This window comes from Nematostella vectensis, chromosome 8 (assembly GCF_932526225.1).
Source record: "Nematostella vectensis chromosome 8, jaNemVect1.1, whole genome shotgun sequence".
NCBI classification, from domain to species: domain Eukaryota; kingdom Metazoa; phylum Cnidaria; class Anthozoa; order Actiniaria; family Edwardsiidae; genus Nematostella; species Nematostella vectensis.
This window is the reverse complement of record NC_064041.1, coordinates 16,236,304-16,263,519: the sequence shown is the minus strand read 5'-3', so window position 1 is coordinate 16,263,519 and position 27,216 is coordinate 16,236,304. Positions and strand designations below refer to the sequence as shown.

At 42.2% G+C, this 27,216-nt stretch overlaps 2 protein-coding genes across 6 annotated transcripts in view; both read left to right on the top strand.

The window, feature by feature from the left end:
- LOC5507963 (GTPase-activating Rap/Ran-GAP domain-like protein 3) overlaps positions 1 to 22,557 on the top strand; it is a 34,187-nt gene extending 11,630 nt beyond the window's left edge. The window contains exons 1-24 of one of the 5 annotated variants that reach the window (XM_032376701.2): positions 2,358 to 3,255; positions 4,743 to 4,812; positions 5,158 to 5,241; positions 5,587 to 5,805; positions 6,300 to 6,364; positions 6,545 to 6,608; positions 6,990 to 7,092; positions 7,284 to 7,382; positions 7,618 to 7,721; positions 8,100 to 8,211; positions 8,385 to 8,430; positions 8,646 to 8,752; positions 8,816 to 8,922; positions 9,455 to 9,559; positions 9,638 to 9,718; positions 9,806 to 9,869; positions 10,416 to 10,463; positions 10,651 to 10,866; positions 11,282 to 11,442; positions 11,847 to 11,996; positions 12,753 to 12,822; positions 13,242 to 13,322; positions 13,734 to 13,852; positions 17,853 to 19,042. In XM_032376701.2, the coding sequence (XP_032232592.2) occupies positions 3,209 to 3,255; positions 4,743 to 4,812; positions 5,158 to 5,241; positions 5,587 to 5,805; positions 6,300 to 6,364; positions 6,545 to 6,608; positions 6,990 to 7,092; positions 7,284 to 7,382; positions 7,618 to 7,721; positions 8,100 to 8,211; positions 8,385 to 8,430; positions 8,646 to 8,752; positions 8,816 to 8,922; positions 9,455 to 9,559; positions 9,638 to 9,718; positions 9,806 to 9,869; positions 10,416 to 10,463; positions 10,651 to 10,866; positions 11,282 to 11,442; positions 11,847 to 11,996; positions 12,753 to 12,822; positions 13,242 to 13,322; positions 13,734 to 13,852; positions 17,853 to 18,269 (2,739 nt within the window). In that variant the 5' untranslated portion in view covers positions 2,358 to 3,208 and the 3' untranslated portion in view covers positions 18,270 to 19,042. Of the gene's footprint in view, positions 1 to 2,354; positions 3,256 to 4,742; positions 4,813 to 5,157; positions 5,242 to 5,586; positions 5,806 to 6,299; positions 6,365 to 6,544; positions 6,609 to 6,989; positions 7,093 to 7,283; positions 7,383 to 7,617; positions 7,722 to 8,099; positions 8,212 to 8,384; positions 8,431 to 8,645; positions 8,753 to 8,815; positions 8,923 to 9,454; positions 9,560 to 9,637; positions 9,719 to 9,805; positions 9,870 to 10,415; positions 10,464 to 10,650; positions 10,867 to 11,281; positions 11,443 to 11,846; positions 11,997 to 12,752; positions 12,823 to 13,241; positions 13,323 to 13,733; positions 13,853 to 17,852; positions 19,043 to 20,743 lie in introns of those variants that run through there. The other 4 variants (XM_048730881.1, XM_032376698.2, XM_048730880.1 and 1 more) reach the window with 4 other exon arrangements.
- LOC116616863 (complement factor H) lies at positions 21,373 to 26,852 on the top strand. Its single transcript, XM_048730884.1, has 5 exons — positions 21,373 to 21,509; positions 22,721 to 22,900; positions 23,405 to 23,578; positions 23,853 to 24,025; positions 26,400 to 26,852. Exons 1-5 carry the CDS (start codon positions 21,449 to 21,451, stop codon positions 26,418 to 26,420), a joined length of 609 nt encoding a protein of 202 aa, XP_048586841.1. The 5' UTR covers positions 21,373 to 21,448; the 3' UTR covers positions 26,421 to 26,852.
- Positions 26,853 to 27,216: the final 364 nt, after the last annotated feature.

Below are 27,216 nucleotides of genomic sequence, written 5' to 3'. Positions count from 1 at the left end.
TTTGTTTTAAATTTTTTTTATAATGCTTCAAAAAGTATTTCCTTCCATTTTTCCTTTGTCCATTCTGGTAATTCCACGGGGTTCATTTCGGGGACTCCTTGGGATCGTTTCGGGGCCCGGGATCATTTAGGGGCCTTTTGGGGATCGTTTCGGGGCCCGGGATCATTTCGGGTCCTGTACATTACGCCCCTGAAAGTCTCAAATCTCACTAAAGGGTTACTCCCCTGAAAGTCTCAAATCTCACTAAAGGGTTACGCCCCTGAAAGTCTCAAATCTTACTAAAGGGTTACTCCCCTGAAAGTCCCAAATCTCACTAAAGGGTTACGCCCCTGAAAGTCTCAAATCCCACTAAAGGGTTACGCCCCTGAAAGTCTCAAATCTCACTAAAGGGTTACGCCCCTGAAAGTCTCAAATCTCACTAAAGGGTTACGCCCCTGAAAGTCTCAAATCTCACTAAAGGGTTACGCCCCTGAAAGTCTCAAATCTCACTAAAGGGTTACTCCCCTGAAAGTCTCAAATCTTACTAAAGGGTTACGCCCCTGAAAGTCTCAAATCTTACTAAAGGGTTACGCCCCTGAAAGTCTCAAATCTCACTAAAGGGTTACGCCCCTGAAAGTCTTAAATCTTACTAAAGGGTTACGCCCCTGAAAGTCTCAAATCTCACTAAAGGGTTACGCCCCTGAAAGTCTCAAATCTCACTAAAGGGTTACGCCCCTGAAAGTCTCAAATCTCACTAAAGGGTTACGCCCCTGAAAGTCTCAAATCTCACTAAAGGGTTACGCCCCTGAAAGTCTCAAATCTCACTAAAGGGTTACGCCCCTGAAAGTCTCAAATCTCACTAAAGGGTTACGCCCCTGAAAGTCTCAAATCTCACTAAAGGGTTACGCCCCTGAAAGTCTCAAATCTCACTAAAGGGTTACGCCCCTGAAAGTCTCAAATCTCACTAAAGGGTTACGCCCCTGAAAGTCTCAAATCTTACTAAAGGGTTACTCCCCTGAAAATCTCAAATCTCACTAATCTATGTAAGAGCTATAACCCCCTCCCTCTAAAGCGAATCCTGTTTATGCATCTAAAAGTTTCGAATCTCACTGTTCAGGCCCGTAGCCAGGATTTTGAGCGGTTTGGTTCGTTTTTTTCCATTTGAGCGGACCAAATTTCTGGTATACCCCTCTCCTCGCCTTATTACATTAGGCAAACAATACTTCAAATATTCAATCTTGTTTCAAAAATTCAATCTTGTGTCATTAACAGAGTGCTTTAACATATAGCGATAATAATAAAGATAATTATTATTAAAAGATTTTTATAGTCATTTTTTGAAAGACATATTGATGTGCACGGTATATCCAGCCAAACGTTATATATATTTTTTGTTTACTCTGAGCGGACCTAGAAGTCGGGTGGGGGGGGGGGGGGGGGGGGGAGGGGGGGGGTTCGTCCGAACCCCTCGAACCCCCCCTGGCTACGGGCCTGCTGTTCTGTGTAAGAGGTAGAATATGCCCTTGAACTTGAACTTGGTTAAAATGCTATTTTTAATTTTCTCATTCGCTTTCATGTTTAGATTAACTTTGGCCGCTGCAGTTCATAATTAAATAAAAAGATTTCGGTAACGACGTAAGAGCCGTCCTTGTTTTAATATATATATATATACTTTTCATAGGGATGACTTCTGTGTCAAATGCTAAATATTGTTATTATTTTATGAAGATGACTGGTACATGGTACTCGCATATAATGTGATATACTTTTCGTGTTTTCCTCACGTGTTCGTGAACTCCGGGACGTGATTTACATCTCGTGTTGCCATGGCAGTACAGAGCATCATATTATTTCACCAAATAATTAGCAAAACAATGGAAAGAACAGCACTATTGCTATTATTTTTTATGATTATCTTTTTTTTACTTTTATAATCAAGATACTTGCAAAACACGAAGCAAAAATTTTTTTTGGTAATTTACGTAATATTTTACCGAATATCCGTAAATTTTTGTTTGTCGGTAGATCGATACCTGTTGATCAAACACACGGCTTGCCGCGCAAATCAAAACATCACAAACTTGAATCGCAAGAAGCCATTCACAATGTGTTGTGACTCAAAAGTTTCCTGGTGCTTTTCACTACATCTCCTATCGTTTCCTGTGCGCATGGGGTGATTTCCTTTCCGTTTGGCTGTTAGGGACATGAATGGATTGTCAAATTCGCTTAGTCTTTCTGCTCTCATAACACCGTCACATTCGAAGATTAAATAAAAAACAATGACACGTAAACATTGGTTATTCTCTTTCTTGACCAATTTGTTCGACCAATCATTACTCTACGCTGGATTTATTTTTGCAATGTCGATTTTTTTCCAAGCGATAAAAAGTCAAGTTGTTTCAGCGATAGTGTCAGGGCGGTCACTAACGTTCGCATTCGCTACCGTGTCAGCCCTCTTGTATGCTAATTGCACTGCTTATCCGATCTACTTTGCGGGTATATTTTGCTTAGATGCAAATGAAACTAGGGAACTTAGCGCAGAAAGCCGAATTCACTCAAGAAGGGTTGAAGTGTTTCCGATAACTATTTCAATTGGATAATCCCGTGAATGCTAAACAAGACGATTCTGTTTAGTGAAAATACTCTGGACCTTTTGTGAGAGTTTCGATACAAAACCCTGGTTCACTATAACAATACAAGTATCGAAGGACATCACAGACAAGACGTGCATTGAGTTAATTCTGATGGAAATATATGAGCGTTGACTCAACGAGAAGCCAAACTGAAATCAAGTCGCATAGCCTCTGGTTGGCTGTGTTATTATTTATTGTTCTCCAGTACTTACCACGAAATATTGCAAGTTTGCATTCAAGCTGAAGATTACTTACAAAAGATTGAATAAGAAGTGTGAATAACTGCTCTTTGGAGTCACAGCTATACTTCATTTAAAGGACTTCACACACGACTCAATCCATCACGATCTTTGTTGTGTGGTATCTTTCCCGCGCCACCGTATTGTATTGCGTGGACTGTTGCGGTGATAAACCTCGACTCAATTAAAACCCAAGTCACTAGATTTATCTCACAAGACCTTCCTTGTTTAGTAAACATTTGAAAAAAAAGAGGTATTTTATTTGAATTAGTAAGTCGAAGCTACAGAAGCACTGAATTGTCCGCGTGCCCTCCAGGGGAAAACCTTGGTATCCCCTGCACTAAGAGATAAGCGAACATGGCCGAGTTTTACGGCCGAAGAAGAGCTGCAACTTTCTCAAACAGGTACCAACACCTTCATTTGATTCTCAATTAATTCATGTTCGTGTTTAATATTTGTCCGCTGCGTTTATTTGCATTGTCTACATAGAGTTAGCGTTCAGATAAGCTCAGACTGATTTTATCGAACACTTTTGCTTTCTAATCGCTGTATTGTTTACATTAAATGTAGTCGTGGTTTAATTATTTTGCTCTTGAAGCGTTCTCCTTTTCCGTAATCGTTTTTTTTCTAATGTAAAAGGATTCACACTGATTCATATTGGATTCTATTATTTATGTGTTCTAATGTAGTTCCCAGTAGTTCTATGTATCTTTCTGTGTTTACATATGGATGATGGAGTGTGTCGATAGTCAAGCTGGTTTAACATTCAGGCCTTATTATGATAACTGCCTTAGCAGACTAATTATTCACCCATTGTTAAAGAGATTGGAACCTGACCTCCGTGACACTGTTGTTTCCAAAACAAATCAATGCGAAAAAGGATTCACACTGATTCTTATAGGATTCTATTATTTATGTGTTCTAATGTAGTTCCCAGTGGTTCTATGTATCTTTCTGTGTTTACACAGCATATTTCAAACTCGAAATTTTTTCTTTTCTTGTTTGAAATAGTAAAAGAAACAAAGCAAATTCTACCAATCATCGGAACGTTGCCTTTTCTTCCTTCTCTCTTTGCGTCTTCGTCGCGATGATTTCAAATGCGCAAAAGCAGGGTACATTTCCGATTCCGTGTGTGAAAATAGATAAAAAGCCCTGAAGCAACATTTTACATTTAGTCGATCTACACACGAGTGACATTCGAACACACGAGTGAGATACGAACACACGAGTAACATACGAACATACGAGTTAGATATGAACACACGAGTGAAATACGAAACACACGAGTGGCATACGAACACACGAGTGACATACGAACACCCGAGTGAAAAATGAAACACACGAGTGACATACGAACAATCGAGTAACATATGAACACACGAGTGACATACGAACATACGAGTTAGATACGAACACATGAGTGACATACGAACACGCGAGTGACATACGAACACACGAGTGACATACGAAGACACGAGTGACAAACGAACACACGAGTGACATGAACACACGAGTGACATACGAATACGTGAGTGATATACGAAGACACGAGTGACATACGAACACGCGAGTGAAATACGAACAAACGAGTGACATACTAAAACACATGAGTGACATACGAGCACACGAGTGACATACGAACACGCGAGTGAAATACGAACAAACGAGTGAAATACGAACAAACGAGTGACATACTAAAACACATGAGTGACATACGAGCACACGAGTGACATACGAACACGCGAGTGAAATACGAACACACGAGTGACGTACGAACAAACGAGTGGCATACGAACATGCGAGTGACATACGAACACGCGAGTGACATACGAAACATTACGAGTACATTTTGTAGCATTTCATGTAATTGTCTTTTTATTACGTTTGTCAGTATCCCATCGCCTGACGTCAGTCGAAGATCTGGACTGAGTAGAAGACATTATTATGGATCCTTGGAGACTGTAAGTATTCTACTCTTTTTTAAACTTTAAATATTCTACCCTTTAAACTACAAGTATTGACCCTTTACACTATAAGTATTCTACCCTTTTAAACTATAAGTATTAAACCCTATAAACTATAGGTATTAAACCCTCTAAACTATAAGCATTTTACCCTTTAAACTATAAGAATTGTACCCTTTAAACTATAACTATTCTACTCTTAAATTTATAAGAATTGTACCCTTTACACTATTGTACCCTTTAGAAAACTCAGGAACGAATGTTTACCGAGTTAGGGGGCAGCGGGCACTCACTAACTGGCTAGGTCCAGAAGTAGTCTGACCTGCTCTTGTACTTTCCTAGTTGAACTTGTTGAATAGAGGTGGCGAGGAACCCACAGGGATCGCGTCCAAATTTCGCATCGAGAACGGCGAGCTTGGCCAGCAGGTACGCGATGGTGCAAACTCCGATAAATTCCAAGGAATTACAACGAAGCATAATTTACTCGGTCAGACAACGCGGCTTTTATTTATTTATAAATCCCTAGACCCAACGCTATGTTGTCTCTCATAGCAAAACCACGGACACAGAAAGTTACTTTGAGCTTACGGGTCTCACTTCGCAGTAACTGATATGTGATTCAGTACATCGGCGTCCATCTTAGGTGTCTCATTATTAATTACGACCAAAATAGAGCTCTCGTTTTTCTAGGTTTTAGCCAACACTTAAATTTATTCGGAAGAAATACTTTCATCTTTTCTTTCATTTACTTCGGGTGTATTTTTTTTTTAGCAAAATGAATTAAGCAATAGTGGTAACCAGGGGAGTGTGGTACACCTCGAGAACCCAGAATTCCACACGCGCTGGTACTTCAAGTATTTCTTGGGCAAGGTTCACCAGAACTACGTGGCGCTGGACGGCATCAAGAACCCGATCGTGCTCTCGGTCTGCCTAACAGACGCCGACAACTATGGGGTGCCTCAGTACAGAGCAATACTATGGCGAAAAACGGTAACAACAACCGCATCATTGACACCCAAACAAAAATAGAAGTTACGTTCAATTCCAATTAAGGGTCGAATTCTTGACTTTGAAAGTTCTTTAACGGTGAGAAAAACCCGAGTAGACAGGGCAGCGTCGCAGCCAGGATTTTTAACAGGAGGGGGCCCAAAAGGCCCTTTCAAGGCATTTTCTCCTGTATTTCAGATAATGTCTCATACATTTACTGTATTTTTGGCTGCTATAAGGGGGGGCCCTGAGCCTCCCCCTGGCTAGCAGGGCGTAATATATCGTCAATTCACACTAGTGGTCTCTCGTCGACGCTGCACTCATAATGTTTTGCCTACAAGTAAAGCATGTTAGTAGCGAAAAAACCGATTTGAGAACCAAATAATGTCAAATGACCAGACCCGACAATATTTTGGCTATACTAATATAGAAATTAGTAAGAATTGCTTAAAACACGACACCGCCATTCACAAGAGATTGATATTTTCTGATTCAAGGGCAGCGAGAGAATCTGCATCGTGTTCAGTCCGAACAAGCCCATCTCGGCCAAGGTCATTCTCAAGTAAGTACTCGAAAGTATAGAAATAATTATTTTTACTCACTCAGTGATAGCGCATTCATGACTACAACATTTTCAGCCTCAAACTGCTGATCGGCCCAGCTTCAACAGAAAATTAGACGTTCTTATCAGAAAAAAAAAGTTTATCTCGCTTACGGCTGACCTAATTGTATGTCGTCTCAGGTCGTTTGGTGTGGAGAAACTGGAGAAAGGTCCGCGAGAGGTGTCGAGCCCCGAGTTCCAACAGGTCAGCGGTAACCCAAATATTTACTTTAAAATCTGGTGTGGCCAGATAGCGTGTCCCGTTATCTGTTATGTTATGGCTGGTATAAGATAACAATTCTTGCGCTGTATTCATTTCCCTGCTTTCCCAAGTCCATATCTTTACAAAACAGTTTTCACGTTCAATCTATCTACTCATTCTTTTTTATTTATCGGTCAAATTTAGCTTGAATTCCGCCAGATATCGAGTGCTTTGATTCTCATCTCTTTTGATCTTTTCTAGGAATAACTCACGCTATTTTGATCTTTACTAGGAATTACTTACGCTCTTTTGATGTTTTCTAGGAATTACTTACGATCTTTTAATCTTTTCTAGGAATTACTTGCGCTCTTTTAATCTTTCTAGGAATTACTTACGCTCGAAGAACAGGAAGGCTCGGTCAATTACAAGTTCGGAGTTTTGTACGCCAAAGCTGGTCAAACCAGCGACGATGAGATGTTCAGTAACGGTGAGCGACCCATGTTGTCTCTGAACGTCAATAAGTAGTATTTATTATTAATAATATATATTATGTCACAGATGCGACATTACAAAAGATTCTCCAACTGAGTCGATGGAAATAGATACTCTCTTACATTTGTTACTTTGCCACAAAATGGCGGCTGACAGAGTTTGTTTAAACTGCTCTGTATTTTGTAGAGACTGGAAGCGAGGAGTTCAACCGTTTCCTGAAGCTGCTGGGCGATCGCGTGGAGCTACACGGATGGCAGGGCTACCGTGGGGGACTGGACGTAAAAAGTGAGTCACGAGATCTAACTGCATGATCTCCTTGCAGCACTGTCTGCCTTTCATCATTCGCAATGATAGCATTGGGTACTTCCAAAGCAAGGAAATGTCAGATTAAAAAAAGCATTTCTCACAAATTTCCCTCGTTGCAGGGAAACAGCAGATCAATGTATTTCAATATACTTTCCTATTCGTCGGTAATGTGTAACGATATATGCCAATTTTTTATTTGTATTATTTCTCGTAGACGACATGACGGGATCACAATCTGTCTTCACCGTCTACGAGGGTCACGAGATCATGTTCCACGTGTCTTCTCTTCTACCATACACACCCGACAATCCACAACAGGTATGACGTCATTATAGCCACGTGGTTGGCACGTGTCGTACCCCTGAACACCAGACAACCAACAGTAGGCATGATGACAGAGTACGCACGTGAGTATCACGTGTTTAAAAATAAGGTGAAACGTGAATCTTTTTCCATACAACCCTATGTGAAGAAAGTGATGTGTTGTATACTGATGCCTGTCTCCATGCGAGTGGAGCTCTGGCTTAAATATGGCTGATTCGTTCCCTACTATATTACTTGGCTCGCCTCCTTTTTATCCCGTGCCGAATCTAAGACAACGTCAGAACTTTAAGAGGTTTTATTAGTCAAAATTGACCTCCATTTTATTCATAAGATGGATTCAATATCACATCACTGATGCATGTTCGCTTGCAGGTGGAGCGAAAACGACACATCGGTAACGACATCGTAACCATCGTGTTTCAAGACACTGACGACGAGTACAAACCATCATTCTCACCTCTAGGCGTCAAGTCCAAGTTCATTCGTATCCTTACTTTCTATTATAAGAAATTTAAGATTCAGGACGACGCACGCTAAGATCTAACGTGTGATATCGTTGTGGCTCAGCCATCGCAATTCTTAAAGTCCGTATGGTTTTACGCAGTGTTCAGCTGTGTTTTTTACGCCGAATACTTGTATTTCCTTAATAACTCGAAGATATATTCGCACTTGTGACCTACAATAAACACGATGACAGTTACAGGTAAGAAAAACAGACGAACAGTCAGAAGTATGACGAACTGACACACACAGACGAACAAACAGACAGACGGAAGAACACACAGAAGGACAGTCACATGGACAGAGATAGAGACTGACGGACAAAAAGACAGCAGACGGGCAGAGACACGGACTTACACGTAGACGAATAAATCTCGCCTTTATCGTGATCAACAATTGTATTTGTAATCTCCACAGGGTGACCGTGTATTCTGAACGCAATGTTCCCATATTTGGACCTCCGTTACCCTGCCCTCCAGTATTTCACAGCCATTTAGAGTTCAGAAACTTTCTGCTCGTCAAACGTAAGAGTTATCGTTTCTCCACGTGCCTTGTTTTTCGCCACTCACACGTCTGTGCTGTCTTAGTGATCAACGGCGAAAAGGCGGCATACGCCTCCCCGATATTCAGCATTAGGCGTCAGCGGACGCTCGACAGCTTGATAACGAGGCTATGGCAGGATCATATGCATGAGGTATGTACCCCCCCCCCCCCAAAGACGAGATGTGTAAGGCTAACTAAGCCACATCTCCACATCTCTTCATTTCTCCCAACCTCCACCCCCCCCCCAAAGACGAGATGTGTAAGGATATCTAAGCCACATCTCTTCATTTCTCCCATCAACCTCCACCCCCCCCCCAAAGACGAGATGTGTAAGGGTAACTAAGCCACATCTCTTTATTTCTCCCATCAACCTCCATCCCCCCCCCCCCCAAAGACGAGATGTGTAAGGGTGACTAAGCCACATCTCTTTATTTCTCCCATCAACCTCCACCCCTCCCCACCCCAAAGACGAGATGTGTAAGGGTGACTAAGCCTACCTCCTCTCCCATCTATGGCATAATGCCAGGTTTAGGATCAACTCCCCCATTTTCTCTCTGCCTAGCCCCCAACCACCCCCTCTCTCCCCTCTATGCCAAAATGACAGATGTGGTATAAAGGCCTAACTCACCCCCCCCCCCCCCCTCCCTTCTACACACGGAGTAACATCACAATTCTTTCAACAGAAATTAAGTGTGCGTAACTCGTGGGGTAACGCGATCTCAGAATCGCCAAGAGGCCACAGACGAAAGCACTCGGAGAGAGAGCAGCTCTTTCTTCAGTTTGGGCAGGTGGGTGTCAAAGCTTTGGACGCATTGGTTACTTGTTGTTCCGACTAAGTTTATTTTTATCTTTACTTGTTTCTAAAGTCGTTGAAGTTGAAGACGATTGTGAAAGGAGACGCACCGACGAGTCTTCAAACATCTACGTCTGCAAATATTAAAGTCGAGGTAAGGCTTCAAGAGTGCGTAGTCATCATATCATATCTCTACTTCTTTGGTCTACTTCATCTTCTCTTGAATGTGATTATTTTGTAGCCATGGCAACCACAGTTTGTTTATGAAGACTTCCCTCACAAGGTTCTCTGCGGCGATTCTTGGGGTGGGTATGACGTCACTGTTACTATGACAACTGCAAGGTTGGACGAAGCAGGGTGTTTTTGAGTTTTTGTGTTGTTGTGTCAGTGTTCTTGCAAGGTTCACGAGAAACTTTCAAACATTTCACGCTCCCAAATAATGACGGGCTAAGAAACAACGTTTTTCTTTTTAAGAGAGGCATTTTATGTGTTTAGATATTTTAAAATCACCCATATCAAGAAAATTTATCCAAAAGTTTCTGCCAAACGCGGTCACTTCCATATAAGGAAACTAATATATTTCCGTTGGAAAAACTGTATGATCCATTTCATTTTCAAGGTTGCCGTGCCGCAGGTGCTTCGTAAACTTTACGACTTGTAATCAGAAAAGAAAAACAGTGACTGTGACCATCTTTGGTCAATGGAGAAAGTATCTGAAAAGAAACTAAGATTCCTTGGTACCAGTCCCTCAAAACGACAACGTTTTCTTCATATGTCACATAAATTCTAAATTATGTGAAGTTAAGATATGAAATGTCAATCTTTATTCAAAGAGCTGTTCATGATTGCAGGTGACAGTGTGTTGCTGGGTACAGAGGAAGGCATCTATCTCGTTCAAGGTAAAATACAAAAATAAATAAACAAAAGTTGTCTGCCATTCGTTTCCCTTCCTGGACACCACCCCTATAAGGGAGAAGTCAAACCTCGTGCCTTCCCCTCCCCCCCCCCCCCCCCCCCCCCCATCGTGTACGCCGGCAGCCTCATTTGCACACCACTTGTCATTTAAAAACATCACGTGATCAACAGAGGGGAAGAGCATGCGCCAGCTGTTCGACCGGTCAGTGATATGCCAACAGCTTTACGTGCTCGAGGCTTATGGTTTGTTGCTGTTCCGCGTGGAGAAAAGCAAAGAGTTCCACAACCCGCGCGTGTGCGTGTTCAAGCTATCGGACCTCGAGGAGGACGAGGACGTGGTCTTCACGCGAGAAGACTGCAAGAAGCATAAATTAGACAGGACGAAAGGTGGGCGTGCCAGGAACACTAGCCCGCGTACAGCAAATTTGATCTTCTATTTTTAGGGTTAGGAATGTTCACTAGTGAAGAGTGCACAGAAAAAGTATAGGAGGAAAATAATAACCCATTTCTTATTTTTTTATCCCGCCATCCCAACGAGAACTACCGTCGTTTATCCTTATTAGGACATTACATACCGTATTTATTTGGGAATCCGGTTCATTAGTCCCCTTATTCCCCTTTCAGAACAGTGTGCGTTAATAAATTCCACGTAAACTTGCAGGAAGTCGTGTTGTCTACGTACGTTTTAGAACTTCACAGGATTTCCGATTTCCGTAGTGAAAATCATAGGCAGGTTTTGTAATCGGCATTAACATTGGTCATTGGTCATTGGACGTAATGTTGGTGACATTTCGTTTCCCAGGGTGCCATCTGTTTGCCGCCTTAAGAAGCAGTCAGCCACTTTTCTTAGCTGTCGCCTGTGGGAGAAAGGTGGCCCTGCTCAAATGGAAACATCCGCTGGTCTGGAGTTCGTGGGCGGTTGGCAACGTGCGCGATATGACAGAAGGCTTCGAGTTGATACGGGTGAGTGATATTTGCATCGTCATTGTATCGTTATGTCTGTACAGTATAATTTTGCAATCTTGATACTGTAAATCGAAACCTTGTAACCGCAAATAGTTTTGGAGTTCGACTTTTATTTATGTTACCTGAACGAGCCTTCACAGTGTTTTTCAAAGTTCAGCGGTACTTTTTTACATTTGTTAAATTGTTGTTGTGTTATTGTTTAACTTATTTTATGATTCAAATTATTGGCACAAAATTATTAAACGAATATTCTTCTTGTCGAGCTGTTGTATTAAATTAATGAGGTTAATAAATTATCAGGTTTGTATTAAATCGTTAAATTATGTTGTGACAAGCCTGATTTTGTAAGCATCATGGTGATCTTTCATCCATAATGAAGTTTATCATCTCTCACCTTGTAGGAAGTGACTTTTAGTGAGCCCGCGATACTACTGACCATCCTTCTAACAGAGAGCCAGGAGCCGCTGTTATGTGCTGGTTACAAGAATAACTTTGACTTGGTTCAGCGAACTGGAGAGATCAAGAGAGTACACAGTGTTGATACCCAGAAGGTGAATGGATTTAACGATTCACATTCAATCGCATTTAATAAAATTATTTTCCCTACGACCTTCCATACACTACCCGTTAACCTAATGTACCTTACACTCATCTTATCTACCCTTATATTGCGCTCAGAGAGTGTTCATTAAATACACCGAGGAGGGGAGGGGAGATATAGAGGGGGGTGGGGGAAGGGAAGATATAGAGGGGGGGGGGGGGGGGGGGGAAAGGGAAGATATAAAGGGGGGCGGGGCTCCGAAAATTTTTAACCACCAAAATCGGGGGCTCTGAAAAATAAGGTCCTTCAAAGGAGGGCCTCTACGTTTTTTAGGAGCCGTACTTCTCAACTTTAATATTTTACTGATATGATCTAGTTTGCAGCACAAATACAGATGAAATATTTAGCCAAATTACCAATGTATTTAATACTTTTGTCTTTATAAACCATGTCAATCACTGCAAGCCAACCTTCACCATTTTACACGATTTTTCTTGCAAAAAAATATATGAAAGTATAAGGGCCGAACCGGAAGTTATGAAGAAGTCGGAGTCTGAAATAATGACGAACTTGACTGAATCATCAACTCGGACAAGAAGGGCAACTTTTTTTTATTGAGGTCTGATCGCAACAGCTTTCCCAAATAAGCCAATGAAAATGGGCGAATTTTCACACTTGATACATTGCAAAAATGGTGACTTTTTTCAAGAGGTTCTTTAAACTTACGCCTCAGGCCAGGCTTACACCTTAACTCTTTTCTTCACAGAAGACAACGCTTGTATCTGCTATTGACGTCTATGAGGATCACGAACCTGAACTTCTACTCACTTTTAATCGTAAGTGTCGTATAAAGTTGAAGTACTACTCACTTTTAATCGTAAGTGTCGTATGAGGTCGGGTCTACTCACTGGCTTAAAATTCATAACAAGTTTCACGAATTTTGAAGAATTACCTAACTGAATTCCAACACTCTGGTGAAAACCCTATGAACACTGCAGTGAACCAGGGTTCCTTCCCCGGTCAGATCAGCTGTGGTGTTTAAACCTGGCCGTCTAAATTAGGGGCGTTCTTTGCCGCAGCACCTTCCAGCGTGTTGTGCAAGTTACGCCTGGTTGTTTTTGTTGCTTGCACGGCGCTAAACCGTCTCTGATTGCATTTGCTTTCTGCGCAAATTTACCGGAAGTCAATGATCATAAAAACAAGTTGAGCCCATGGTATGGTTGAGGTGTAATCAGAATTAGCTTTTTTTTTTTAGATCAATCAGTGTTCAAACGTTTGAATGGTAAAAATTCTTCTAATTTTTACCTCAACTGGAATTCTGCCCCGCAGTTCGTAGGTGAGTAGAAAGGTTTGAGGAGAGCCACTCTCCCTTTCATGATTTTTTGACATTTTTTTTTATTTTTGACAATCGATTTTGGTAGAGTCAATTACAACATCGGCTTTTGAATCTGTTTTTTTTTTTGTCTAGTTCTGGATGTTCGTATTTCGATAAAGAGTTATTATTATTTTTTTTTTTTTTTAAGCTGAACCCAATGGTTGTTTGCTTGTCTTCGTATCCTGGACTCGTTGTATTTAGTTTTAGTTTATTTGACAACTGCCTGGTGTCATTGACGCTCAACTCTTTGTATCCTGGACTCGTTGTAGTTAGTTTTAGTTTATTTGACAACTGCCTGGTGTCACTGACGCTAAACTCGATGTTCCTTGCTAGACTATGTATTCTTGACCCGTTGTTTTTTTTACCCGGCAGTCTGTGCGTTCCCATACCTTCTCGCCTTCACCACCAACACGATAGAGATTCGTCTGGTCGTCAATGGCAACCTGGTACACACACTAGTCCTCCCCAACCTGCGGGTGATCACATCTAAGGTAACCTAGCCTGTCACGCAACTTTTAGCACAACAAGTCGAGTGACCAGTCACCTGTACGATTAGCGTGTCACGTAACACAACACGTCAAGTGAACAGTCACTAAAAGACTAGCCTGTCACGTAACACAACACGTGAGTAACCAGTCACATGTAAGACTAGTAGTCGGGTCGCTTAGCGCACAAAAAAGAGCTCAATCTATACACAGCGTACAAAAGCACCAAACTTCGTATAAATATAGCCTAGGAGATGGTAATCAATATTGAGACCGGTGCCCACCGGTACCATTAGCTGATCCATAGATAAAAAGCAATTATTAGTTTTTTTTTTAATCTGGTTTTGCGGTCACCCTGTGGTAAGATTTCCATACCTTTTCATGAGACAAAAAAGATCAAACCGCACAAATTTGAAAACGATTTATATCTTTTTAGCTCTATTCTATCGAATTCCGTGCCAAAAAACATATAAAATAGCTATAAAAAGCTACATTTGAAGAAGAAGGAAAACCTGCTGGAACCCAGGCCCCACGCGGCTTATTTTACATCCCTCTTGCTAACATGCAAATAAGACTGATATTCTTTCATCAAATAAGCACAAATAGGTGGTGCACATTAATTTCCCTAGAAATGTTCTTTCAATGAGTTCTGTAAGTGTTATATTGAGGGCTACAGAGCTTTTAAAATTCAACCAGCGCGGCTGTAATCAATAGGCCCGTCAGCAGGAGAAAATCCGCCACTGATAAGGGATATTTTTCATAGCCTGTTGTGCGTTGATAAAATGTGCCATCACAACTCGAATCATTTGTTTATCTTTTTTGTTACGGCCCTATGTTATTTTTAAAATCAAATTATCACAATTGTTTTCGAGGCGAGAGCCTCGCTCTACCCTTCGCTAGTTATGAGCCAAAGCGGGGGCGCCGGCAGACGCCCTTGACTTCCAACCACTCGGTCGTATGAAGCCGAAAACCCTAGCTAATAGCGTTCCATGATTAATATTTTCATTTTGTAAAATAAAAAATGAATCTGATCGTTAGAATAGTAGAATAATTCTGACTTACGTAGGTTTGGGGCTAAACGTGACCTCTCCTAAGGTTGACGTTAGTACCGTCAACACTAGGATTTTTGTACACTTGTTTATAGCACCGTCGTTTTTTCGGCACCTCGAAGAAAACGTCCCTGAGAAAGGAAAAATCCTCTGTTTGGAAAAGAAATACCCGCGGACCCTGCGCACAAGCTAGCGTACGCGCATCATTCTGAAAAGGCTCAGTTTCTTTCAGAATTACTTTTTTCCCTTTATTACAATAACGATCCGCCGATCACTGATCCGCGCCTTAGGAAAAGCCTCTAAAACTCTGTCCTTTAGTAGAAAACGGTTAAAGGATTTTTCATTCCCAAAATCTCCCAAGCGTGTCTCATGTGCATTGTGGAGCTCGGATATCAGAAAAAAGGTACGTACCATTTTCAACAGCCTCCATTTATATTTACTGTTACTAATATATTATATTATATTATATTATATTATATTATATTATATTATATTATATTATATTATATTATATTATATTATATTATATTATATTATATTATATTATATTATATTATATTATATTATATTATATTATATTATATTATATTATATTATATTATATTATATTATATTATATTATATTATATTATATTATATTATATTATATTATATTATATTATATTATATTATATTATATTATATTATATTATATTATATTATATTATATTATATTATATTATATTATATTATATAAGCCTGACAAAAGCTCTATACTTTTTTATTATCCTCTCTCGCTTTCTGGAGACCTTTCCTTTTCTTATACTCCACAGCTTTTTCCATCCCTGACGTCATCATTGAGACATCTTTTTAAAGATGTCTCAATGACTATGGTTGAACGCATCGCATGCTTTTAACAGGATAGCAACCAATCTTTTAAGATAATAACATAGTCATCTATTCCGCGGCGATTCCGAGGTTGGTTGCTATCCTGTTAAAAGCATGCGATGCGTTCAACCTCATCACTATAATGCACACGTAGTGAGCAATAAGCACTGTTTTTTCGTTAGTGCCTCTGCTAGTCAGCTTTTTTTGTTCTTAAGTGCTTTCGAACATTAATACCGCAAATTTGGACAATGCCTGTGCCATTTTACGCTATTTGCGTCAAAGAGTTTCTACAGGTGTTTCTTCTGCTGAACATCCAAATCCTCTAATATTCTCAAGCATCACAATCTAATAACTTTGATTGAGGAGGCATATCTAAAGCATCTTATTGGTCTTTGGTGTCTAGTTGACAGACACTTACAAACCCCCCTTATTAAATCCATCTCTATTTCTTCTTTTAGCCAACGTCAAAATACCCGATAATTGCGATTAATCGCAGATTTAGTTTAGTAGGTTATACACATTGAAAGTCCTTGATACATTAAGAATGAGCTTTTTTTACCAAAAATACGCGATTTTATGAGGTACATACAGCGTATACTGTGCAAATATAGACCGCCATCTTGGAAAACCGTGAGGGGGATTGGGTCTAGCTTTGAAAACTTTTTCTCGTAAATAAAGCGTTTTAATGCAGCCGACGACAGTTTTATCTTGAAATATTAACAAAGGGCGTTATATTTTCCCTACCAAAAAAAAAAACAATCAGATATTTCGCCTTAGTTTTGGAAATACAAGGTCTTTTAAATTTCACCACAGGGAGCCCGCGATAGACGCTTTTTTCTAATTTTTATTCGGTTATTACACAAAATCCTCAAGTGGTACCGGTGGGCACCGGTCTCAATAATTATTAGCATCCTCTTGGCTATCTTTATGCCAAGTTTGGTGCTTTTGTCCGCTATGTATAGATTAAAACACTAAGCGACCGGACTATAGCGTGTTACGTAACACAACACGTCAAGTGAACAGTCACATGACAGACTAGCCTGTCACGTAACACAACACGTAAAGTGAACAGTCACATGACAGACTAGCCTGTCACGTAACACAACACGTCAAGTGAACGGTCACATGACAGACTAGCCTGTCACGTAACACAACACGTAAAGTGAACAGTCACATGTAAGACTAGCCTGTCACGTAACACAATACGTAGTGACCGGTTACATGTAAGACTAGCCTGTCACGTAACACAACACGTCGAGTGACCGGTCACATGTTAGACTAGCCTTTCACGTAACACAACACATCGAGTGACCAGTCACATGAAAGACAAGCCTGTCACGCAACACCTAGCACAATAGGTCACGAGGTCAGTCACATGTGAAACTAGCCAGTCACGCAACACCTAGCACAATAGATCACGAGGTCAGTCACATGTGAAACTAGCCAGTCACGCAACACCTAGCACAATAGGTCACGAGGTCAGTCACATGTGAAACTAGCCAGTCACGCAACACCTAGCACAATAGATCACGAGGTCAGTCACATGTGAAACTAGCCAGTCACGCAACACCTAGCACAATAGATCACGAGGTCAGTCACATGTGAAACTAGCCAGTCACGCAACACCTAACACAATAGATCACGGGGTCAGTCACATGTGAAACTAGCCAGTCACGCAACACCTAGCACAATAGATCACGAGGTCAGTCACATGTGAAACTAGCCAGTCACGCAACACCTAGCACAATAGATCACGAGGTCAGTCACATGTGAAACTAGCCAGTCACGCAACACCTAGCACAATAGGTCACGAGGTCAGTCACATGTGAAACTAGCCAGTCACGCAACACCTAGCACAATAGATCACGAGGTCAGTCACATGTGAAACTAGCCAGTCACGCAACACATAGCACAACATGTTGTGTGACCAGTCACATTTAAGGCAAGCAGGGCGCGCAACACCGAACACAATAGATCACGAGGTCAGTCACATGTGAAACTAGCCAGTCACGCAACACCTAACACAATAGGTCATGTGACTAGTCACATATTTCACCATCTCACGCGAATGTTTTTTTTTTACCTTTCAGCTGGATATCTTCTTCACAGCATCCACTCCACAAGCAAACGGAAATGGACAGCAGTCTCCTTCAGCGCTTAACCAACGTGACGTCACTTCCGTGTACAAGATCTCTTTGTTTTCTTTGATGGGGCAGTTTCTCTCCCCAGTCCCCACGGTTAAAATTCCCGAAGACACAGCACTCCCGCCTCAACTACTTTCCACTCCTATCTCGGATCAAATAGACGGGGAAAGAGCGGCCCGTAGAGTGTCCTGGGAACCAGCGGAATCCAACCCTGAGAACACTTTGGTTGCCAAGGCGACGGTTACTAGGACAAAGTCATGTCCAGTCAGCTCGTGCGCGCATGCGAAGGACGAACGGTTTACAGTGTGGACTCGTAGAGAGAGCGATGACTTAACGCACCATCGTAGAGCGAAGAAAACATGACGAAGGGTTATTCGGGAGGGTTTTAGTGCGGTGCGATGACATATCGATTTATTCCGAAAGTGTGACGAGTGCTTCACGACTTCACGAAAACATGACGAAGGGTTATTCGGGAGGTTTTTAGTGCGATGCGACGACATATCGATTTATTCCGAAAGTGTGACGAGTGCTTCACGACTTTTCGAGAAGTCCACGAATGCGGAAGTCAGTTTGGATGACTTGTCGTCTGAAGACGAGTATGCAATAATAACAATTTATTCCATTATAAATTATCCAGAAGACCGCGGGACCGAGGCTAAAAAAGTGGTTAAGATGGCTATTTTTTAAAAATGCGCATCATAAAATCGACAAGGACATCGTTATGTCGAATATCGTTATATCGAAAATCGTTAATCGAGTGTCGTTGATCGAGTGTCGTTATATCAAGGCTCTATTGTATTTTATATCTGGAACTGTGGCATCATGGGTAACGCGTAAATGGGCAAACAGACTATTAGAACACATCCATGTTTTTGATGTGTAATGTCTTGTCGCGTTTAGAGAGCAGGAGTCTTATATTGCCCATGATACAAAGCAGGATCTAACATATACAAGCTCGCATCGCAGCCTTATTGTAAACACAAGGTTACGCTATAAAAAGAAGAGCTTTCCCTTTATAGCGGAATCTGTTTAAAAAAATAGATGTTTGAACCCTCAAAACCACTCTAAACCTATTTAAATATCTATAAATGTTTAAAGCCATAACGTACTTGCAGAAAAAAATAAGCAAAAAGTTCCGTGCGCCTCTCGTTTTGGGTACCCATGGGTTGGTGGGGTGGGAAATATGTCAACAGAAGTGTGCAATCGATAGGTGTCCGACTAAATGGCCGGTCCGGTCACTCCATCTCGAGGGCGGGTAAACATAGCCAAAGTACGCACGTACGCACCGACGGGAAACAATACCAACCCGAGGGAGGGGGGGGGGGGGGGGAGAAACGCAGGTAGGCGTAGTGGTAGAACGGCGAGAAATTCGACGAGTGTGTAAAACCTGTGGGAAAAACGATTGTATTAGATCAAATCAAGAGCAAATCAAAACAACGACCACGGCATGGAACGTCAACACCCACATAGTCCTACCCCACCTTATTGACAGACCGTTCAATATTATCCATTTATGTCTAAACTCTAGTCTCGATGAATTTTTATAGTTCCAAAAAAGCGAACAAATACAATGGTTTACCACACGCGGTGCGCATGCGCGATGTCCCTAAATATGCCGACACAATCCTCTCGCCCTTCGGCAAATCCTGGCTAATCACCTGAAATAGGATCGAACGGAAAGCCCAAAAGTGATAAAGCAATAAACAGAGTATTGGTATGCAAATGGATGAAACCTCATCCATACCAAATGAAATGAGAAAAAAACAGACCATACTTCCAGACATGCGCTGAAACACCGTATGGCAGCTAAAGCTTTACGGCTAAGCTGGAGATTTCGACCCCAGCACCGCTATCTAGCGAACTGTACAACACAAAGGAACCTGAGGTACCCGCGCATTAATGGGGAGGCAATAACCAGGATCCCAGGCCTGTCTTATACGGTTACGCCACGCACAGCTCGCTGAAATGTAGAATGAAAAATATCGGGGTCTTTTTCAAGCTTGCATCTCTTGGGAATTAGCGTGTTGCTATAGCAGTGAAAAGCTGTCGTCACCATGCACAGCACGCTGTGACCGAGGTTTTAAGGCCGCCTCCAGCCTTTGTTCTCTTTATTGTCACGCGTGCGTGCGCATGTTGTTTGCGATCTAGGAAAACAAAAGTGAATATATTAAATATTCTGAAATATACTCAATGGATACGCTATGTTTTAGATGCGTTCAGGCTTACGAAATACCGAGGTAAAAGCTCTCTAAAGCAACCATGTGATCGAAGGTTGGTGGGGGAATGCACCTTTGTTTAAATGAATATATATCTCGTAAATAGGGGACTTGCGCTAAGAGATCACGTGACTGTTTGGGTGGCAAATTAGCGCGCGCTCAGCCTTTTAGTGGCAAATTAACAGCAACGAAAACCAACTTATTTTGCGATTACGAAAAAAAAACAGATCTCTTTTTTCAGAAAGGGTTTAGTTTCATTTTAAGATTTTATTACTTCGTCGTTCTCTGGTGTGACGGGCGCAGTTATTTCTGATTTTTTTGTTTGATCATTTTGCTTTGAATTTGCCACCAAAAAAGGTCACGTGATCTCTTAGCGCAAGTCCTTATAGAAATCAATGCATTCCACGTACGCATACATGTTGTACAGAATTGTTCAGTATTGTGTTCAACAGGTTCATACTGTATAGCCATATATCTATTGCCTTATTTTTACTTGTGCTAGTTTTTGCACATTTTTGTTTAGCCAAGAGAACAAATACACCCTAAGTAATTATTTTAGATTCCCCCCAAAACACTAATTGATCAATTCCCTTTGTCTTTCTTTTGATTCCCTTATCATAGAGGTAGCTCAAATGTCAGCCTATGACGGGTTCTTAGGTCAAGGATCTGAAGACCTAGGGCCTCGAGAGGACCAAAGAGCGGGCAGGCGTTGATGATGTGGACGACAGTCTGGGCCCTGCCGCAGGGGAACCATCCCGGAGGCACCGGTCTCCTCCCAGCAGAAGTCCTGTCAGAGGGATTTCTATTGAAGTTTTAAAGATGGAATAACTCGCAGCCCACTGTTCGTTGTAGCATTCCATTTCCTTGAAAGTTTGAATTATCGGAATTCTACAATGCCTTTGACCAAGTCAGTAATCTTTAGCGCATCTCCGCCCTTCTCTTCCCTTTTCCTCACCCCTAGACCGCCTCCCCACTTCTCATTTAGACCACTTTCCCCCTTCTCGTCCCCCTTTCTCCCCTAGACCACCTTATCGCCTTCTTCTCCCCCTACCCCTAGACCGACTCCAAAAGCTGTCTTTCTTTTTCCCTGCTATCAGAGGCCTCTGCTATCGGAGGCCTCTACCGAAAACATATACTTTTGCACGCAAGCATATTTTTTTCTTTTTGACATATGCCAGGTGTATGTAACGGTCGCACTGACGATGACAGTGTCGTCTTACCAGCCACCCTCATTAAGTGTTAAATAACCTTTGCGCAACACGATGACACACAATTCATCTACACAGACAGACCCGTGAGAAGTTTGTTTTTATTCAGAGTCAAAACATGTTTATATTGCAGCTAGCTTCGTCTCTGATCGTTTCGCTAATTCTTCCTGCTGCGGACTGTAAGTAACGCGCTTGTTGTGATATTTGGTATCGTAGCTTTTTTGCGTAAGAGTCAAGTCTTTTGTTATTTAGAAATTCAAGTGACGAGTACATTGAATTTTTCCTAGGCGATTAGAATAGTATTCTTAATGGAATTTGTGTTTGAGAAATGGTCAAGTTGCAGAAAGTTAATTATGTTCGTGCTGTCTTGTCTGGGAGCGTTTTTCAGACTATTCACGTCCTACAAATAAGCTTAAATAAGAGGTAGCAAGTGTACTGTTTTGATGGCGAAAATTCCTATTCTACATCGGGAAAAAAAAGGGTAGAATACATTACGTGATGCCCATAGGAAACCCCACCACTGGACTAGAGCCATCCTGGCGTTGTTTTGAATGTGTTCACCTTTGCCTTCCGATGGCTACCAGTACCGTGACGATAATATCTTTCGTCGTTATTTCTGTCGTATGAGGGTTCACTGTACTTGGTTTGTACATATTCTGAGGGCCTCATGTCATGTGTGTGTTGAGTACTTGCACTCTACTTGATGAGAATGAGGGTTTTATTAAGGTATTCGTCGACCTTTCAGCGGGAATTCCTCCCCTTTTTGAGAGTCTTAACTACGACATGCTTTTGACAACTTTATATCTGCGCGCCAAGCTACGTGCGTCACAGATCACGTGACTTTTTTGATGCGTCACTTGTTTTGTTGTGTGTGGCGACTTGCACTAACAGATCACGTGACTTTTTGGGTGCGTCACTTGTTTTGTTGTGTGTGGCGACTTGCACTAACAGATCACGTGACGTTTTGGGTGCGTCACTTGTTTTGTTGTGTGTGGCGACTTGCACTAACAGATCACGTGACTTTTTGGGTGCGTCACTTGTTTTGTTGTGTGTGGCGACTTGCACTAGCAGGTCACGTGACTTTTTGGGTGCGTCACTTGTTTTTTTGTGTGTGGGGCTTGCACTAACAGATCACGTGACTTTTTGGGTGGCGGGCGCACTGGCTTTCAGCGGCAAAAAAAAATCAACTTATCGAGTGCTTAAAAATTAGGCAGAAAGTTTCCTTGTCAAAAAGAACTTAACGTTAGAAAGATTTTATTTTTTTGTCGGTCTCTGGCGTGACGGGCGAAGTTTATTTTGGCTTGAATTTGTCACTCAAAAAGATTTCTTATTGCACGTCCCTACTGTGTTGTGTAATGTCACGAAATACCTAACGTTTAGTTTCTCTTAGTGGCGGACTGCCCCAAGCCAAGTCACATTCCGGAAAACGCATTCATCGTGAATGAAAAAGAGCGTTACATGTCTGGCGAGCGCGTGACGTTCAAGTGTAAGCCTGGGTATAACCAAGAAGGACTGGCGACCACTATGTGCTTTCTTGGAGAGTGGAATATTATGCCGTTTAGATGTTTGAGTCAGTATCTCGGCAACTTCAAACCTTATGTCCGTCCGTCTTGTCCGCCCGTCTGTCCGTGTGTCCGTCCGTGTGTCTGTCCGTCCGTGTGTCCGTCCGTCCGTGTGTCTGTCCGTCCGTGTGTCTGTCCGTCCGTGTGTCCGTCCGTCCGTGTGTCCGTCCGTCCGTCCGTGTGTCTGTCCGTCCGTGTGTCCGTTCGTTTGTGTGTCCGTCCGTCCGTGTGTCTGTCCGTCCGTGTGTCCGTCCGTGTGTCCGTCCGTCCGTCCGTGTGTCTGTCCGTCCGTGTGTCCGTCCGTCCGTCCGTCCGTCCGTGTGTCTGTCCGTCCGTGTGTCCATCCGTCCGTGTGTCTGTCCGTCCGTGTGTCCGTCCGTCCGTGTGTCCGTCCGTCCGTGTGTCCGTCCGTCCGTGTGTCCGTCCGTTTGTCCGTCCGTCCGTGTGTCGTTATTTTGTTTCTTCATATGCTCGTTTGAAATAACTGGTTGAAACTTTTGATGTCTTTGCAGAGGGAGGGTGCGGCTACCTCGACACCCCGGTGAATGGCTACAAGGCCGGCTTGTCTTATCGTGTCGGTAACCGTGTCTTCTTTATGTGTAAATACGGCTTTAAGCTCATTGGCTCACCCGTTCGGAAGTGCGGCAAAGATAACAAGTGGACTGGTACTCAGCCGCGCTGTGAGAGTAAGTGCCCCCCCCCCCAGGTACGGTGTGGTGCCAAGCCACACCTTTGTTATTGTATTGGAAAGGAGGAAACGCCAGTTCACTGCAGTCTTCGTTTGTGTGTTTTCACACTTAAGTAATCTGTAATCGAATTTAGCAAACTCAAAAACAAAACAAAACTATACAAAGCCTTTAAATTCTATAACCAAAATGAATCTTCAGTGATAATAACTCAGCGTCGAAGGATTATAAATGCACCCCATAAAGAATTATTGACCATTTTTGCTATTTGTAGTTGTGGATTGCGGACCGCTCAGAGCGCCGATGAATGGCCACGTCATTGGTAACGAGACCACATTCCACAAGATTGTTCGCTTTTCTTGTAATCCGGGCTACAAGATGCACGGCTACCCTGATGCGATATGTCAGGCGAATGGAGAGTGGAGTAATACGGTTACTTGTTTGTTGGTAGGTGATAAACGACTTATTTTTAACTCTGTAGCTGTACTTGTATACCCTCCTGTGCAGTGCTTTCTGTGTCGCTCGGAGCGACACAGAAGGGTAGTACGTATACTCTGTGCTCTGTAAGGTAAACGTAATATACTATATAGAGTATATAGAGTGTATAGAGGCTGGAATAGCAAGTCCGCTTCCAGTTAAAAAGTGGATTGTTTAAAGAAAGGCGAAATAAGAGAATCAAATAAATATAAGAATATATCGAGTCCTTATGGATTATATCAAATATTAATGCCAAGGACGCAATTGCGACAATACAATAGAGTCAACACATCACAAAATACAAAACTAAATAGAAATCAATTATTTGATAAACAACTATAACAACAGCCTCATCAATGACAACCGCAGCAGTGACAACAACAACAAACAACAGCAATAAAAGCAATCCACGAGTACACACGAGTTCCAGCATAGGCATAGGCGATCTTATCGGGTTGCTAGGGTTCCATTCTAGGCATAGGCGGTCTTATCGAGTTGCTAGGGTTCCATTCTAGGCATAGGCGATCTTATCGAGTTGCTAGGGTTCCATTCTAGGCATAGGCGATCTTATCGAGTTGCTAGGGTTCCATTCTAGGCATAAGCGATCTTATCGGGTTGCTAGGGTTCCATTCTAGGCATAGGCGATCTTATCGGGTTGCTAGGGTTCCATTCTAGGCATAGGCGATCTTATCGGGTTGCTAGGGTTCCATTCTAGGCATAGGCGATCTTATCGAGTTGCTAGGGTTCCATTCTAGGCATAGGCGATCTTATCGAGTTGCTAGGGTTCCATTCTAGACATAGGCGATCTTATCGAGTTGCTAGGGTTCCATTCTAGGCATAGGCGATCTTATCGAGTTGCTAGGGTTCCATTCTAGGCATAGGCGGTCTTATCGAGTTGCTAGGGTTCCATTCTAGGCATAGGCGATCTTATCGAGTTGCTAGGGTTCCATTCTAGGCATAGGCGATCTTATCGAGTTGCTAGGGTTCCATTCTAGGCATAGGCGATCTTATCGAGTTGCTAGGGTTCCATTCTAGGCATAAGCGATCTTATCGGGTTGCTAGGGTTCCATTCTAGGCATAGGCGATCTTATCGAGTTGCTAGGGTTCCATTCTAGGCATAGGCGATCTTATCGGGTTGCTAGGGTTCCATTCTAGGCATAGGCGATCTTATCGAGTTGCTAGGGTTCCATTCTAGGCATAGGCGATCTTATCGAGTTGCTAGGGTTCCATTCTAGACATAGGCGATCTTATCGAGTTGCTAGGGTTCCATTCTAGGCATAGGCGATCTTATCGAGTTGCTAGGGTTCCATTCTAGGCATAGGCGGTCTTATCGAGTTGCTAGGGTTCCATTCTAGGCATAGGCGATCTTATCGGGTTGCTAGGGTTCCATTCTAGGCATAGGCCATCTTATCGAGTTGCTAGGGTTCCATTCTAGGCATAGGCCATCTTATCGAGTTGCTAGGGTTCCATTCTAGGCATAGGCGATCTTATCGAGTTGCTAGGGTTCCATTCTAGGCATAGGCGATCTTATCGGGTTGCTAGGGTTCCATTCTAGGCATAGGCGATCTTATCGAGTTGCTAGGGTTCCATTCTAGGCATAGGCGATCTTATCGAGTTGCTAGGGTTCCATTCTAGGCATAGACGATCTTATCGAGTTGCTAGGGTTCCATTCTAGGCATAGGCGATCTTATCGGGTTGCTAGGGTTCCATTCTAGGCATAGGCGATCTTATCGAGTTGCTAGGGTTCCATTCTAGGCATAGGCGATCTTATCGAGTTGCTAGGGTTCCATTCTAGGCATAGGCGATCTTATCGGGTTGCTAGGGTTCCATTCTAGGCATAGGCCATCTTATCGAGTTGCTAGGGTTCCATTCTAGGCATAGGCGATCTTATCGAGTTGCTAGGGTTCCATTCTAGGCATAGGCGATCTTATCGAGTTGCTAGGGTTCCATTCTAGGCATAGGCGATCTTATCGATTTGCTAGGGTTCCATTCTAGGCATAGGCGATCTTATTTTTGGTGCTCGGAGTTCAACCGTGAGGGCATCTTAGGGTCTGGGGCGAGCTTATGTAGTTTCCTGTGACGTCACAACTCTAGCCAACAACAGGAGAATAGGAAACCCGGGTAAGAACGCCTTGGACAAAATTGTTAGCAAGCGCAAAAATTTAACGACAAGACCAACGTTGACGGCCTCTTTTAAAATTGACTACCGAGGGGAAATGTAAGGAATAAGACAATGCATGTCTTCAATGAATTTTGTCGAGAGCATGCTCCATAGATTTTGTGTATTGAATTCTTTTTTCATCTTATTTCATTTTATGTTAATTTTATTTATTGTTTTTTGCAGCCTCTGCCGGTTAAAGAATGAGCCTCCTATTGCATGCTGGGTAAAAGCTATGCGCTTTTTTTTGGGGGGGGGGGGGGGTAAGGGGTGTTTAGACCCCCTTCTTGGGCTGCTAATACATGCTTTGAGACTGCTTTTGAAGATAGGAATTTATGTTGTCTGTGGAAGTCAGAAGGGCAAATGTAACACAAGAACTTTTCTTTTCACGCTAGCTTGACTCTTTCGAACCAATTGCAAAATCTTCAAAATAGAGCTTTGCTAAGCATTCTTTCTTTGAATACTAAATGCGGGAACCAACAGGTTTGATAATTCCTAAAGTAAATAAAAGTACAAAATGTTATTAATGTACAAAAAAGAATATAGGTAAAAAATAATCAAGTAGCATGTGTGTATATATTTTACTGACACGCCCTGTAAGGGCAAGACGGTGCTAAATAAACTATTATTACTATTTTATTATATTAAGATTATTGTGGCGGTGTGAACTGAGATATATGTCCGGCTACATAATATGTCCGGTTACATGGTATGTCCGGTTACATGGTATGTCCGGTTACATGGTATGTCCGGCTACATGATATGTCCGGTTACATGGTATGTCCGGTTACATGGTATGTCTGGTCAACTAAACGGACATGTGTAGGAGGCCTGGGCCTCGAATGTGATATAAAGGAAATTTGACGGTGGTATTTAGAATCTTATTTTACAAATAAACCGTTGTATTTTGAATTATCAAAATGACAAAGGAATGGTTGATCGACATCCATTAATGCAAAGGCGGAGTTTGACAAGTACATGAATGCTCCCAGAAGTCTTTGCA